This window comes from Phyllobates terribilis, unplaced genomic scaffold (assembly GCF_046119375.1).
Source record: "Phyllobates terribilis strain yellow unplaced genomic scaffold, ASM4611937v1 Scaffold_1__5_contigs__length_1240528914, whole genome shotgun sequence".
Taxonomy (NCBI): Eukaryota; Metazoa; Chordata; class Amphibia; order Anura; family Dendrobatidae; genus Phyllobates; species Phyllobates terribilis.
Genome location: NW_027362761.1, coordinates 758,940,223 through 758,956,778, shown reverse-complemented (window position 1 = coordinate 758,956,778; position 16,556 = coordinate 758,940,223). Strand labels below are relative to the sequence as shown.

The window sequence follows — 16,556 nt, the reverse complement described above, 5'->3', positions numbered from 1 at the left end:
TGCAGAAATTAGGTTTTGTTTTTTTTTTCGAGGAGTAGAGCTCAGTATAATTAAATAGATTTGACAAGGCAAAAAATATATAATTTTATGGAAATACACACATAAAAGGCTTTATAAAATCACTTATCACTTCATAACTTAGGGCATGACTTAATAGCTAGAATAGATAAATGGCCGAGTAATAATGAAGTAATGGATTATCTATGTCAAACTTGACAAAATGAGACAATTTAGTACAGTCATTTTATTCTACAGGACGTATAATATACAGATTTTTACAATAAATAATGTCCATCAGAGCTTCCAATCGAAGAGTTCAAAAACTATTTATAAAAATAATGGAGTGTTTGCAGCCATGTCTTTAAAGGAGCACTCCTCCCATCAAATTTTTTATCCTCTTAATATATTGCTGTCATCATATTATACAGCACTGTGTACTTACAGTTGCTCATTTTGCCTTCCTACCCAGCTAATTCTTCTGTTTTCCATTAGGTCTGTGACATCAAGTGATTAAAAACTGACTAGCTGAATTCTTCTAAGCTCTATGTAGAAACAGAAGGTCAATTTTCACTGTATGACTCATAAGTCACTGCAAAAGTCCCTGGCAGGGGGAAGGAGTGGAGAAGCTGGGTCAGGAGGTGAAGAGGGGAATGATTTCTGCAGGGACAAGACACTTCCTGTTTCTACATAGAGCAGAGAAAAGAAAAGAACTAGCTAGTTAGAAAGGCAAAATGAGCAATCGTAAGTACACAGTGCTATGTAATATGATGATTGCAATATATTATGAGCATAAACATTTTGATGAGAATGCTTCTTTAATAAAGAAGGACATCTGCCCTGCAGTGCCTGATCAGTCCACTACCCCTCAGTGGTAACATTACCCAATTATTATAATTGTAACAATTATTTTACAATTTACATTGGTATAATTAATGTAACATTTTTATATTTTGTTTTCTAATCAGTCTATAAAAAAATAAAACTAAACAGTCTAGAAAACAAAAACTGAAATTGGCAAATAATACAATAACCCAACAGGTTAACGATCACAACTTGTTTTAGCCTCATATTTACACCTTACAAAGTAGAAAATGTTCTGTCCTTGACAGAAGAACATTGATGAAGCCAATGCAAAGCAAAATGGAGTACAATTAAACTTAGTTGGCACCGATACAAATTTCAGGTCAAGTTGCTACATAGTAGAGTTAAGCAAAAAGTTTTGTGGGAGTCTGGTCCAGCAACCTTATCGGCAGTTCATGGTTGCCACATCAGAACATTGTGAACCTCCTACTATTTGAGACATTCTTGGTGTCTTCTAAATAGTAGGCCCTCGCTACATCATTCATTTTTCATGCCACTGTGTAATTACGTCACAGGGCCTACTAATCAGAAGACAAGCCAAGGATGCCACATGTGCCACGAGGTTTACAGAACCCGAGTCCAGCTTAAACAAATCTTTGCTCAACTGTACTACATAGATTCTATTGATGTGAATATCATTCATGAAGTGATTCTGTAACGCTGGGATCCCCAACCTATGGCTCAGGAGCCACATATAGCTCCCGAGAACATGATGTATGGCTTGCGACTGTCTGCCGACTTGGTGCATTAGCACCAGGTCTAGCAAACAACTATGAAGAGCAGGTCTCCAGGTGGTGACGTTTGTGAATAAGCCCACATAGAGGAGCAAATATGGATGCGCATATACTGGCCTTGACGTTGGAGAGATAAATTAAGTGCTAAGCTGGACATATGATGATACTGTCAGAGGGGGTGCTTAAAGCTGGATACGATAGTAGTGTGATGGGAATGCTTACTGCAAGAATACCAAATGAAGGTAAGGTGGGAACCCCTAGGTGCAGGTATACTGCCTTCATGTTATTTCTGTGGAGAAGCTTTGGCCATCATTATATCATCATCATTATCATCATTATTAGGAGAGGCTCACACAGAGGCTGGATGTCACTATTCGGGGTAGAGGGGGCTCTGGATGTGAATCTCAATTCTCTCTCAGAGCTGAGTGTGACTCTTGAGGTTTGGGAACCACTGCTGTAATGGAAAATCAAAACACAGTGATCAATAGAACACTTCCTTAAGGATTGTGTCTCTTATTTTGCAGATGTTTATGTATCTTCTTCGTCGTCACTGACACCCATGTCATTTCCTGTACTTCGGAGGTCCTTTTTACTCTTCACATACTCCCGTTTTATATTTTCCAGTTCAATAAGTTCTGCTTTGAATTTTTCCATATGAGCTACACGACGATTCCTCACAAGCTTCATTGGGAAAGGATTCATTTCATTAAAGGCAATATTCATTAATTTCCTGAGAAAGTGAAATAAAGAATATACAGCTTGTATATTAAAGTGGCAACAGGATTGGATCTCTGTCACAAACTTGTCATGGTTGATGCAACATAAAAACACTTCTAAAAAAATAAATCAAAATTGATATATGTTGATCTATATCCTGGCTGCTCTCTCTCTCTATTAAGAAGGGTTGGAGGTTTATAATTTTGCTTACGAGTCTGTTTTTTCTAAAAAAAAAAAAATATTTTTAGAAAATTCCATGGGATTGCACAATTGGAGGCACACATTTACTATGTTGTCTGTAGAGACAGTCAGAAAGATGTGTTCTTTATGGAAGCTGAATTGGTAGATGTCTAATGAGAAACAAATGATTACTAGAACCTCCAGGATGTGAAGGAGAATAGTCCTCCCCCAAAGCTCATCAAGAGAATGCCAAGAGTGTGCAAAGCAGTCATCAAAGCAAAAGGTGGCTACTTTGAAGAACCTAGAATATAAGACATATTTTCAGTTGTTTCACACTTTTTTGTTAAGTATATAATTCCACATGTGTTAATTCATAGTTTTGATGCCTTCAGTGTGAATGTACAATTTTCAAAGTCATGAAAATACAGAAAAATCTTTAAATGAGAAGGTGTGTCCAAACTTTTGGTCTGTACTGTATATATTGTAATAAAACCAAACTAAACAAAAATGTCTACAATAAAAAACTTGTTTTATGTAATATGTCATTTTCTGATCACACAAGCCCTCTAAAATTTAATATAATATTTTTACTAGATATCCTCTTTAGAACAAAGGCCCTGATTCAGTGTGAAAAACGGGGAGGGGTGGACAAGCGCAAAGTGGCATTTGGATCCTGCATGTTACCATCAGAGAAGTCGACGCCCCGAGTGAAAACACCCACTCGCCAAATAATTTGATTGCTAATATCTCCACAATGGAAATGTGAAATTTAAAACAAACAATTTGTTCTGCTCTGCAGCCACTTTAACATTTTGTGTGTCCAGTTCAACATGTAAAATTTGGTGACAGGTCCTCTTGTTTTACAATATATTTCAAAGTTCATTTCAGTGTTGATATGCTGTTTTAAGACATGTTATTGGCATAACTGATAATATGTATAAACCAATATAGGGCCATAAGGCTCTGGTCACACTCTTATTAAGGCTTCTATTTTAAATAAGTCCATGATGGATCCATTTGTTTTACTGATCAAAATGGAAGTGATCTCTTAGAGATTTGTGGTCTCGTTACTAAGAAGGTTAGGCGGCTATCCTGCCCACTAACCTGACTGAACAAAACCTAACTTAAGCCAAAGACAGGATAAAAAATGTTATTACAGTTAATAGCTCTAAAAAAATTTCTGGAAAAAGTAAATTAAAAGTATAACTGATCCAAAAATAATATTGTAAGTGAACGTCAGATTAAGATAAGTGTTTACCTGCCATCACAAATAGTCTTGGTAAAAAATGAAAGGTACTGGTAGATTTCTGTTTCATTATTCAGCTTTAAGATCTCTTCTTCATTGTATTTAAATATTGCAAGTGCATACCGAAAGATAACCTGTGAAAGAGAGGACGTTTTATAACATCAAGTAAGCCGAATATTTAGTCTCACGATTATAATACCGCATCAGAGAAGATATGTACTGTATATAAAATGGAACTTGCCGTGTTTGGAGGAAGAAGAGGGATGAGTACAACCCCAAGAACACAGTTCCAACCGTGAAGCATGGTGGGGGAAACATCATACTTTGCGGTTGCATTTCTACAAAGGGGACAGAAAAACAGCACCCCATATTGAAGGGAGGATGGATGGGGTCATGTATTGCGAAATTTTGGCCAACAACCTGCTTCCCTCAGTAAGAGCATTGAAGATGGGTCGTGGCTGTGTCTTCCAGCATGACAATAACCCGAAACACACATCCAGGGCAAGTAAGGAGTGGATCCGTAAGAAGCATTTCATGGTCCTGGAGCGACCTAGCCAGTCTCCAGAACTGGACTCAATAGAAAATCTTTGGAGGTAGCTGAAACTCAATGTTGCCCAGCGACAGCCCCGAAACCTGACAGATCTTGATAAGATCTGTATGGAGTGGGTTAAAATCCCTGCTGCAGTGTGTGCAAACGTGGTCAAAAACTACAGGAAATGTCTGACCTCTGTAATTGCAAACAAAGGTTTCAATACCAAATATTATATTCTGTTTTTCTATTGTATCAAATACTTATTTCATGCAATAAATGCAAATTAATTATGTAAAAATAATACAATGTGATTTTCTGTATTTTTTTTAAGATTCTGTCTCTCACAGTTGTAGTGTACCTATGATAAAAATTACAGACCTCTCCATTCTTATTTTGCCTCCTCACTCCCCATGGCACTTTTTTTTTAATTTATAGAGAAAGCCGCCTTCCTGAGAGCATCAAACAGTGCCTGTACCTTTCCCAGATAACTTCCCCAATCTGAGCTGAAGATTACGATATCATCTAGGTATGCCGCAGCATAATTCTTATAGGGAGCGAGGATCCGGTCCATGGCTCTCTGGAAGGTGGCCAGAGGTCTCTGCAGTCCAAACAGCATCCAGACGTATTGGAAGCACCCATCGAGCATAGAAAAAGCTGTCTTCTCCTTGCTTTCTTGTGACATGGGGATCTGCCAATATCCCTTCGTTAGGTCCAAGGTGGTTATATACCTTGCTGGCCCAAGTCTCTCGATCAGCTCATTGACATATGGCATCAGATATGCGTCGAACTTGGAGATTTCATTCAGCTTCTGATAATCATTACAGAATATTCATTCGCCATCTGATTTTGGAACAAGGACAATCGGGCTAAACCACTCACACTTAGATTCCTCAATGACTCTGAGGTTCAGCATACGCTTCACTTCCTTATAGATCAGTTCTTGCTGGGCCTTGGGTATTTGATGGGGCTTCAGGTTCACCTGCACATGGGGTGTATACACCCCAGCAAATCTGAGAACAGGTCCCGGTTCTGCTGCAGGAATTCCCGACACTGCTGTTTTTGGGCCTTCGACAGAGTCTCAGCTACGCTGACATCTTCAAGGTCCCCTTCTGGCTTAATCAGAAGTTTCAACAGGGTCCCAGTCTTACCATGCTTTGGTAAGATTGAAGTGGTAGACCTGGTACGGCTTTCGTCTTCCAGGTTGATGAACCTTGTAGTTCACTTCACCCAGCTTCTCTACTACCTCATAGAGTCTTTGCCATTTGGCCAAAAACTTACTCTCTACCGTGAGAATAAGCACGAGGTCTCGGTCCCAGGGGCTGAACTGTCTCACCCTGGCTGACCGGTTGTAGACCTGGGATAGAGCCTCTTCTGCCTGAAGATGTTCCTTTACGATGGATATTACCTTCGCAACCCTCTCCTGCATCTGAGTGACGTGCTCAATGATGCTCCGATGGGGCGTGAACTTGGCTTCCCAGGTTTCCTCTGCTGTATCAAGGAGACCACGTGGATGTCGACCATACAGGAGTTCATACAGAGAGAATCCGGTAGAAGCTTGTGGAACCTCTCGGATAGAGAATAATAGATATGGAAGGAGACAGTCCCAGTCTCAACCGTCCTTTTCTATGACCTTCTTAAGCATACTCTTTAGGGTTTTATTGTACCTTTCTACAAGGCTGTCTGGAGATGGTAAACGGATGTCTTCAGTTGTGTAATTTGCAAGACCTTACACAGTTCCTTCATCACCTTACTCATAAAGGATGTTCCTTGGTCAGTCAGGATCTCCCTCGGTAGTCCTGGACCAGTTTACGGGCTATACTTTTCGCGGATGAGTTCCTCAGTTTCTCTATCCTACGTGAGTACCTGTGCATTTAATGATACCTTGCACACAGTCATGGTATCCAGTGCCAGAAGCAGCAAAGCAACCCCAAAATATCTTTGAACCTCCACCATATTTGACTGTGGTTTTCGATAGAATTTATTTATTTATTTTACTCACTTATATAGCACCATTAATTCCACAGCGCTTTACAGATATTATGGGCACTGCCCCCATTGGGGCTCACAATCTAAATTCCCTATCAGTATGTCTTTGGAGTGTGGGAGGAAACCGGAGAACCCGGAGGAAACCCACACAGGGAGATCATACAAACTACTTGCAGATGTTGTCCTTGGTGGGATTTGAACCCAGGACCCCAGTGCTGCAAGGCTGCAGTGCTAACCACTGAGCCACCGTGCTGCCCTATGTGCTTTACAAAAAAGCTCTATCTTTGTGTCATCTGTCCACAAGATGCTTTCCCAGAAGAATTTTGACTTACTCGCGTACATTTTGGCAAACTGCAGTCCTTTTTTATGCCTCTGTGCCAGCAGTGGGGTCCTCCTGGGTCTCCTGCCATAACATTTCACTTCATTCAAATGTTTTCGGATAGTTTGCGCTGACTCTGATGCACCCTGAGCCTGCAGGACAGCTTGATTTTCTTTGGATTTGGGCTGCTTATTCACCATCCGGACTATCCTGCGTTGTCACTTTTCATAAATTTTTCTCTGCCGTCTATGTCCACAGAGATTTGCTACAGTGCCATGGGTTGTAAACTTCTTGATTATGTTGTGAACCGTGGACAAATGAACATCAAGATCTCTGGAGATGGACTTGTAACCTTGAGATTGTTGATATTTTTCAACAATTTTGGTTCTCAAGTCCTCAGACTTTAATCTTCTCTTCTCCTCTGTTCTCCATGTTTAGTGGGGCATACACAGACACACAATGCAAAGACTGAATCAACTTCTCCCCTTTTTATCTGGTTCCAGGTGTGATTTTTATATTGCCCTCACCTCTTATTTGCCACAGGTGAGTTTGAACGAGTATCACATGCTTGAAACAAAGTTGTTTACCCACAATTTTGGAAAGGTGCCAACAATTTTGTCCAGCCCATTTTTTGGGTTTTGTGTGAAATGATGTCCAATTTGCCTATTTTTACTATTCTTTTTTGTGTTCAAATACACACAAAGGAAATAAACATGTGTATAACAAAACATGTCTAATTGCAATAATTTTGTGCGAGAAATACTTCATTTTCCGGAACAATTTCAAGGGTGCCACTACTTTCAGCCATGATTGTATATACAGTTATATGAAAAAGTTTGGGCACCCCTATTAATCTTAAGCTTAATGTTTTATAAAAATTGGTGTTTTTGCAACAGCTATTTCAGTTTGATATATGTAATAACTGTTGGACACAGTAATTTTTCTGCCTTGAAATGAGGTTTATTGTACTAACAGAAAATCTACATTCAAACAAAATTTGACAGGTGCATAAGTATGGGCACCTCACCAGAAAAGTGACATTAATATTTAGTAGATCCTCCTTTTGCAAAAATAACAGCCTCTAGTCGCTTCCTGTAGCTTTTAATGATTTCCTGGATCCTGGATGAAGGTATTTTTGACCATTCCTCTTTACAAAACAATTCCAGTTCAGTTAAGTTTGATGGTCGCCGAGCATGGACAGCCCTCTTCAAATGATCCCACAGATGTTCAATGATATTCAGGTCTGGGGACTGGGATGGCCATTCCAGAACATTGTAATTGTTCCTCTGCATGAATGCCTGAGTAGATTTGGAGCGGTGTTTTGGATCATTGTCTTGCTGAAAGATCCATCCCCTGCGTAACTTCAACTTTATCACTGATTCTTGAACATTATTGTCAAGAATCTGCTGATACTGAGTGGAATCCATGCGTCCCTCAACTTTAACAAGATTCCCGGTGCCGGCATTGGCCACACAGCCCCAAAGCATGATGGAACCTCCACCAAATTTTACTGTGGGTAGCAAGTGTTTTTCTTGGAATGCTGTGTTTTTTTTCCGCCATGCATAAAGCCTTTTTGTATGACCAAACAACTCAATCTTGGTTTCATCAGTCCACAGGACCTTCTTCCAAAAAGAAATTGGCTTCTCCAAATGTGCTTTTGCATACCTCGGCCGACTCTGTTTGTGGCGTGCTTGCAGAAACGGCTTCTTTCGCATCACTCTCCCATTGAGCTTCTCCTTGTGAAAAGTGCGTTGTATAGTTGACCGATGCACAGTGACACCATCTGCAGCAAGTTGATGCTGCAGCTCTCTGGAGGTGGTCTGAGGATTGTCCTTGACTGATCTCACCATTCTTCTTCTCTGCCTTTCTGATGTTTTTCTTGGCCTGCCACTTCTGGCCTTAACAAGAACTGTCCCTGTGTTCTTCCATTTCCTTACTATGTTCCTCACAGTGGAAACTGACAGGTTAAATCTCTGAGACAGCTTTTTGTATCCTTCCCCTGAACAACTATGTTGAATAATCTTTGTTTTCAGATCATTTGACAGTTGTTTTGAGGAGCCCATGATACCACTCTTCAGAGGAGATTCAAACAGGAGAACAACTTACAAGTGGCCACTTTAAGTAGCTTTTCTCATGATTGCATATACCTGGCTATGAAGTTCAAAGCTCAATGAGGTTACAAAACCCAAAAAAGTGCTTTAGTAAGTCAGTAAAAAGTAGGTAGGAGTATTTAAAACAAGAAAATGATAAGGGTGCCTATACTTATGCACCTGTCAAATTTTGTTGGAATGCAGATTGCACATTTTCTGTTAGTACAATAAACCTCATTTCAAGGCAGAAACATTACTGTGTCCAACAGTTATTACATATATCAAACTGAAATAGCTGTTGCAAAAACACCAATTTTTATAAAACATTAAGCTTAAGATTAATAGGGGTGCCCAAACTTTTTCATATAACTGTACAAGACAACAATATCAAGATACAAACATGTTCCAAGAGTGATTTGCTCACAATTCTCTTTGCCTCAAGTGACAAAAGTCCAAAATCTGTCTCCCACAATGCAGCCTGCTGTCCCCATGGTTGTCCTCCCAAGCACCACTTCATGTGTATCTCACAGGGGCCAGGTAAGGCATAATGCAATAACTTCAGCACTAACATGTCTTTCTGTACCTGCAGCACTCTTATTAGAATACACTGAGGCTTCCTCTTTTTCAGGCCCCTTTTTTTTGGGGGGGGGGGAACACTTTTCTGGGAACCCCATTGGCCTAGTTACAGTTATATGAAAAAGTTTGGGCACCCCTATTAATCTTAAGCTTAATGTTTTATAAAAATTGGTGTTTTTGCAACAGCTATTTCAGTTTGATATATGTAATAACTGTTGGACACAGTAATGTTTCTGCCTTGAAATGAGGTTTATTGTACTAACAGAAAATGTGCAATCTGCATTCAAACAAAATTTGACAGGTGCATAAGTATAGGCACCCTTATCATTTTCTTGTTTTAAATACTCCTACCTACTTTTTACTGACTTACTAAAACACTTTTTTGGGTTTTGTAACCTCATTGAGCTTTGAACTTCATAGCCAGGTGTATGCAATCATGAGAAAAGCTACTTAAAGTGGCCACTTGTAAGTTGTTCTCCTGTTTGAATCTCCTCTGAAGAGTGGTATCATGGGCTCCTCAAAACAACTGTCAAATGATCTGAAAACAAAGATTATTCAACATAGTTGTTCAGGGGAAGGATACAAAAAGCTGTCTCAGAGATTTAACCTGTCAGTTTCCACTGTGAGGAACATAGTAAGGAAATGGAAGAACACAGGGACAGTTCTTGTTAAGGCCAGAAGTGGCAGGCCAAGAAAAACATCAGAAAGGCAGAGAAGAAGAATGGTGAGATCAGTCAAGGACAATCCTCAGACCACCTCCAGAGAGCTGCAGCATCAACTTGCTGCAGATGGTGTCACTGTGCATCGGTCAACTATAAAACGCACTTTTCACAAGGAGAAGCTGTATGGGAGAGTGATGCGAAAGAAGCCGTTTCTGCAAGCACGCCACAAACAGAGTCGGCCGAGGTATGCAAAAGCACATTTGGAGAAGCCAATTTCTTTTTGGAAGAAGGTCCTGTGGACTGATGAAACCAAGATTGAGTTGTTTGGTCATACAAAAAGGCTTTATGCATGGCGGAAAAAAAACACAGCATTCCAAGAAAAACACTTGCTACCCACAGTAAAATTTGGTGGAGGTTCCATCATGCTTTGGGGCTGTGTGGCCAATGCCGGCACCGGGAATCTTGTTAAAGTTGAGGGACGCATGGATTCCACTCAGTATCAGCAGATTCTTGACAATAATGTTCAAGAATCAGTGATAAAGTTGAAGTTACGCAGGGGATGGATCTTTCAGCAAGACAATGATCCAAAACACCGCTCCAAATCTACTCAGGCATTCATGCAGAGGAACAATTACAATGTTCTGGAATGGCCATCCCAGTCCCCAGACCTGAATATCATTGAACATCTGTGGGATCATTTGAAGAGGGCTGTCCATGCTCGGCGACCATCAAACTTAACTGAACTGGAATTGTTTTGTAAAGAGGAATGGTCAAAAATACCTTCATCCAGGATCCAGGAAATCATTAAAAGCTACAGGAAGTGACTAGAGGCTGTTATTTTTGCAAAAGGAGGATCTACTAAATATTAATGTCACTTTTCTGGTGAGGTGCCCATACTTATGCACCTGTCAAATTTTGTTTGAATGTAGATTGCACATTTTCTGTTAGTACAATAAACCTCATTTCAAGGCAGAAACATTACTGTGTCCAACAGTTATTACATATATCAAACTGAAATAGCTGTTGCAAAAACACCAATTTTTATAAAACATTAAGCTTAAGATTAATAGGGGTGCCCAAACTTTTTCATATAACTGTATTTTCTGTCTTCATTAACAGAAGGTCTCTGGCTGCCTATGTTGTCGGTTTGCTGTTTTCTTTCTGTGGATCACTTTTGGTTGATACTAAGCACTGTATACCATAAGGCCTGTTTTAGAGATGCTCTGACCTATTCATCTTGTGATCACAATTTGGCCCTTTACAAAGTTGCTCAGAATCTTAAATTCTTCCATTTTTTTTACTTCCAAAACATCAAAGTCCTGGTTGATGTTCCTCATTACATGCTGCCTAATATGTCCAAACCTTTCGCAGGTGATCAGTTAAACATAATCACTTTATCTATCATTGGTTTTAATGTTAAGAATGTTTGGTTTAAATACATATCTAGTCAGCTTCCTCAGCTGGCAAAAGTGTATAACCATTTAAAAAGACCAAGGAGTGTGAGCTCATGTGTGTAATGTCATTGTTTCGCTTGTGTGGAAATATCACAAATGAAATATATACCTACCTTTGTCCCTTCATACAAGAACGCATCCCATACTCTCAGGAGAATATCACTAACTAGGCTGTCAACAAAAACCACAAGGAACCAGTTGAAAGTGATAAGTGACAGATCAATTTTGTATTGTACAAAGTGTGCAGTCAAACGGGGCAGTTTTTCGGACAAGAAATCTCTGAATACTCTTTGATCTACCTATAAAAAAAATAAAAGTTATTTTATAACATTAATTAGCAGATATTTCTTTACAGCAAGCTTTGAATGAATAACATAATAAACTTTAAAAACATTATACCCGCCTCTAAACAATTTCCACTAGATAAAGACGTTTTTAGCAATTTTTGCAGCTAAAATATGGTGTATGAGGATAGGCAGGAAACACTTTGCCATTCTGCTAACGTGAATCTGTCAGCCCAAAATGTTCAAACCAAGCACAGGCACTTGGCGCACCCTTGGCGTCACCAAGCGGTTCAGTATTAATTCCTATCTACTTGTTTCGTATTCAAAATATCCAAGGCACCAGATGTTCTTCTTGAAAAGTAATCTTTATTTTGTAAAAGCATTATTTTGTCCAACGGAAGTGGAACCAATGAGAGAAGCTAGGTGTGGTCCATGATTGTCTCATTAGAAATAGCACTGTGTGTCTTTGTATTGATATGTGTTCCTTTTGTATATGGCTTGAAAAAGACCCTATGTGGCTGATACGTTAACTTTTTATCCTGTATATGCTGTGACAAAATAAAGATTACTTTTCGAGAAGAACATCTCATGCCTTGGTTATTTCAATTCAGTGATTTGGCAATGTGGGGAGTTGCACCAAGACTGCACGGACTCTCGGATTGGTGCACGGGATTGCACAATTTTGACCATGTACTTGTTTTGTGTCCATCTCCACCCAATCTTTCTACATTTATAACGCTGTCTTTATAGGACCCAGAGGAGGGTGAAGATGGATGAAAAATAAATAGGTGGGAAAGTGCAGTGAACTGACTGACAACACCAAGTGTGCAACAAGTGGCTGTGCATGGTTTGAACAGTCATTTTGCTCTGACATATTCCATTTTTGATGGATATTTCACATTTTAAAATGTCAAATAATCTGAAAAGCTAAAATATCATATTCCTAAACTCTTACCTGTGATCCTGCTAGATTATTGCTGTAGTATTCCGCTGGCATTATATTCTCAACAATATCAACTAAACAATAAAATGCACTCTCCTCATCTTCTAGGACTAATAGGGCCAAGGCGGCTAACCTACATGAAAATAAAAACTACAGTTTTAATAAAGGACAGTGATTATTATATTAACTTGTACAGTTCTAGTGTAATGAAGAATGAAAACACATTTTAAGGAGCAACCTGCAACAATTTTTTCCTCTTAGATTACAGTTGCACTGCAAAACTTTAGAGATTTGTTTATAGTCTGTAACTATAGAGACTCATAGTTCTGCAGAAATGCTGCATACATAAAAAAAAGTATTTTCAATTAAACTGTTTGCAAAATTGTTTCACGTTTACTTTAACTACTTTTGGACTTTCCATAGACTATAAACATCTGAACAGTCCACATTTTACTCTGCACAGACGTTCTAAAATGTCAATGCAGAGTAAGCGGCTGTCAGGAGATTGTGATGCTGGTGGGTGGGGAGACAGCTGTCAGACAAACACAGAATTCCCAGATAGAAAATAAGCATGGTTTCTTAGTGTGATTACCTTCTGCCTCTCTGTACAGAACACTGAACCAGCGCTTCTGTATACAGATTAGGAGGCAGTGACAGAACAAGCAGTCATGTTGATCGCTGGGTGTAGGGAGGGTCCCAGACAGATCTGCTCTACAGCTAGAAGGCTGAATTTGTTCTGTAACTGAGTCTAATATATAAACCCCAGTTACAGGGAAAATCAGCAAGAAAAAAAATTTATTAATATGTTCAAATGTCCTCCAAGGTCTTTTAAGAACTCATGCGGCACAATGTGTGTGAATAAATGGAAAAAGAAAGAAAAAGCAAGAATAAATAAATAAATCAAAACTTAAAAAAAGATAATGTCAGTCTCAATAGATATGCCCCCATCAAAACAAATATGTCCAATATAGAAAAAGAATTTCTAAGGAAAGTGTGACGCAATTTAAAATGTTTTCAGCGGACCTTTGTGGTTGTAAAAAAAATAGTAAACAAATTATATATATATTCAATCCTGTATCTCCAAACACAGACAGCCACCCCATGCTCTCTCCTGCTACCACCTGCTAACACTTTCTCTGCTCCTCCTCATTGCTGGCGACATCTCTCCAAATCCTGGTCCTCCTCGCCATTTCCCCACAGTCACTTCTACATCCTATCCATGACCTACCACAAACTCTCGCAACCTTTCTAACCTCATACCCATCCACCTAATCCCCGCTTCCCCAGTTGCACTAACAGGAGCTATATGGAACGCTCATTCCGTCTGCAACAAACTTTCCTACATCACCTATTCATTACAAACAGACTTTTCTTCCTCACCATCACCGAAACCTGGCTCACCCCCTCTGACACAGCCTCCCCAGCCGCACTTTCGTATGGCGGATTCCACCTTTGCTACACCCCCCGCCCCAGCAGCAAACATGGTGGAGGCATAGGTTTTCTCCTGTCAGATACCTGCGCCTTCACCCAAATCCCACTACCACCCTCCGTCACTCTCCCTTCTTTTGAGGTGCACTGTGTGCGCATCTACTCCCCCTCCAACCTCCAACTAACTGTTATTCACCGCCCCCCAGGGCCAGCCACCACTTTCTTCGACCACTTCACCACCTGGCAGCCTCACTTCCTTTCCACTGACATTCCCACTATTATCATGGGCGACTTCAACATCCCCTTTGACACATCCCACCCATCTGTCTCTAAGCTTCTATCCCTCACTTCCTCCTTCGGCCTTGCTCAATGGTCTTCAGCCCCCACCCACAAAGATGGCCACACACTGGACCTCATCTTAACCCGCCTCTGTTCCCTATCTAACCTCTCCAACTCTCCTCTCCCTCTCTCTGACCGCAACATACTTACATTCTCTTCCCTCTCCTCTCCAGTCCCACAATCCCCACTTCACAAACTTGCACACCCTCGCAGAAACCTCAAATACCTTGACCTACACTCACTCTCTGAATCCCTCCTCCCTCTTACAGACATAAATTCCTTACATGACGCAGATGTTGCTGCTGCTTTATATAACACCATAACAGCTGCAGCTCTTGACTCGGTCGCCCCTCTCACACATTCCAAAGCTTGAACATTCAATAGGCAACGCTGGCACACCAACTTGACTAATGAACTGCGACGGGCCTCCAGGGTTGCTGAGCGGAGATGGAAAAAGTCCCACTCCAACGCGCACTTCATCGCGTTCAAACAATCCCTCACTATTTTCAAGTCCACATTCACAGCAGCAAAACAAACCAACTTCTCATCTCCTCCCTATCTCACAACTCTAAACAACTATTCAAATTCAACACTTTCAATTCTCTCCTCCATCCCCCAGTGCCTCCTCCTCCCTCTCCTCTCATCTCAGCTGAAGAGTTTGCCTCATTCTTCAAGCAGAAGATTGACAACATCAGACAAAGCTTTTGCCTAAAGTCCCCACAGGCCCGCCTCATATCTACTCAACCCTCCTCCTCCAAACTCAACTTCTCCACCATTACACAAGATCAAGTCTCGTCTTTATTCTCCAAATCACACCTCACCACCTGCGAACTTGACCCAATCCCGTCCCACCTCATCCCTAACCTTACCACAGTCTTCATTCCAACCCTAACCCACCTCTTCAACCTGTCAATAACAACCGGTGTCCTCCCCTCATGTTTCAAACGTGCCTCAATCACACCCATCCTCAAAAAGCCCTCCTTTGAGCCATCCTCTCCGATTAGCTATCGCCCCATATCATTTCTCCCCTATGCCTCAAAACTACTGGAACAACACGTCCACCTTGAACTGTCCTCCCACCTCTCCTCATGTTCCCTCTTTGACCGCTTACAATCTGGCTTCCGACCGCATCACTCCACTGAAACGACCCTGACTAAAGTCACCAATGACCTACTAACCGCCAAATCCAAGCGACACTACTCCATTTTCCTCCTCCTGGACCTGTCATCTGCCTTCAAAACAGTCGACCATTCCCTCTTACTACAGACTCTCTCATCTCCTGGCATCACAGAATGGCCCTATCTTGGACCTCCTCGTACTTAACAGACCGGACTTTCAGCGTCTCCCACTCACATACAACCTCCTCATCTCACCCCCTATCTGTCGGCATCCCCCAAGGCTTAGTCCTAGGACCCCTGCTCTTCTCCATTTACACCTTTGGCCTGGGACAGCTCATAGAGTCTAATGGCTTTCAATACCACCTCTATGCTGATGACACACAGATCTACCTCTCTGGACCCGATATCAACTTCTTACTAGCCAGAATCCCACAATGTCTGTCCGCTATTTCATCCTTCTTCTCTGATAGATTTCTAAAACTTAACATAGATTTAACTGAAATCATCATCTTTCCCCACCTCACTCAACCCCCCCATCTGACCAATCCATCAAAGTTAACGACTGCCCGCTCTCCCCAGTCCCACAAGCTCGCTGCCTTGGGGTAACCCTGGACTCTGATCTCTCCTTCAAACCACATATCCAAGCCCTTTCCACTTCCTGCTGACTCCAACTCAAAAATATCTCCCGGATCCGCACATTCCTCAGCCACTCAGCCAAGATTCTGCAAAAACACTAGTGCACGCCCTCATAATCTCCAGCCTCGACTACTGCAACCTCCTGCTCTGTGGCCTCCCTTATAACACTCTCGCCCCTCTCCAGTCTATCCTAACCTCTGCTGCCCGACTAATCCACCTGCCCCCCCGCTATTCTCCGGCCTCTCCCCTCTGTCAATCCCTTCACTCGCTCCCCATTGCCCAGAGACTCCAGTTCAAAACCCTAACCCTGGCATACAAAGCCATCCACAACCTGTCTCCCCCATACATCTCTGACTAGTCTCCCGGTACTTACCTGCACACAACCTCCCTTTTTCACATGTAAAGAGCCATGGAATAAATGGCGCTATAATAATAATAATAATTATATATA

At 41.1% G+C, this 16,556-nt stretch overlaps 1 protein-coding gene across 4 annotated transcripts in view; it reads right to left on the bottom strand.

Moving 5' to 3' along the window:
- Nucleotides 1–242: 242 nt before the first annotated feature.
- TBC1D2 (TBC1 domain family member 2) overlaps nucleotides 243–16,556 on the bottom strand; it is a 105,071-nt gene continuing 88,757 nt past the window's right edge. For 2 of the 4 annotated variants that reach the window (XM_073636920.1, XM_073636921.1), the window contains 4 exons: nucleotides 12,597–12,717; nucleotides 11,471–11,656; nucleotides 3,751–3,872; nucleotides 243–2,325 (listed from right to left, as the gene is read on the bottom strand). In XM_073636920.1, coding sequence (XP_073493021.1) covers nucleotides 2,124–2,325; nucleotides 3,751–3,872; nucleotides 11,471–11,656; nucleotides 12,597–12,717 — 631 coding nt within the window. In that variant the 3' untranslated portion in view covers nucleotides 243–2,123. The remainder of the gene's footprint in view (nucleotides 2,326–3,750; nucleotides 3,873–11,470; nucleotides 11,657–12,596; nucleotides 12,718–16,556) is intronic. The other 2 variants (XM_073636922.1, XM_073636923.1) reach the window with 2 other exon arrangements.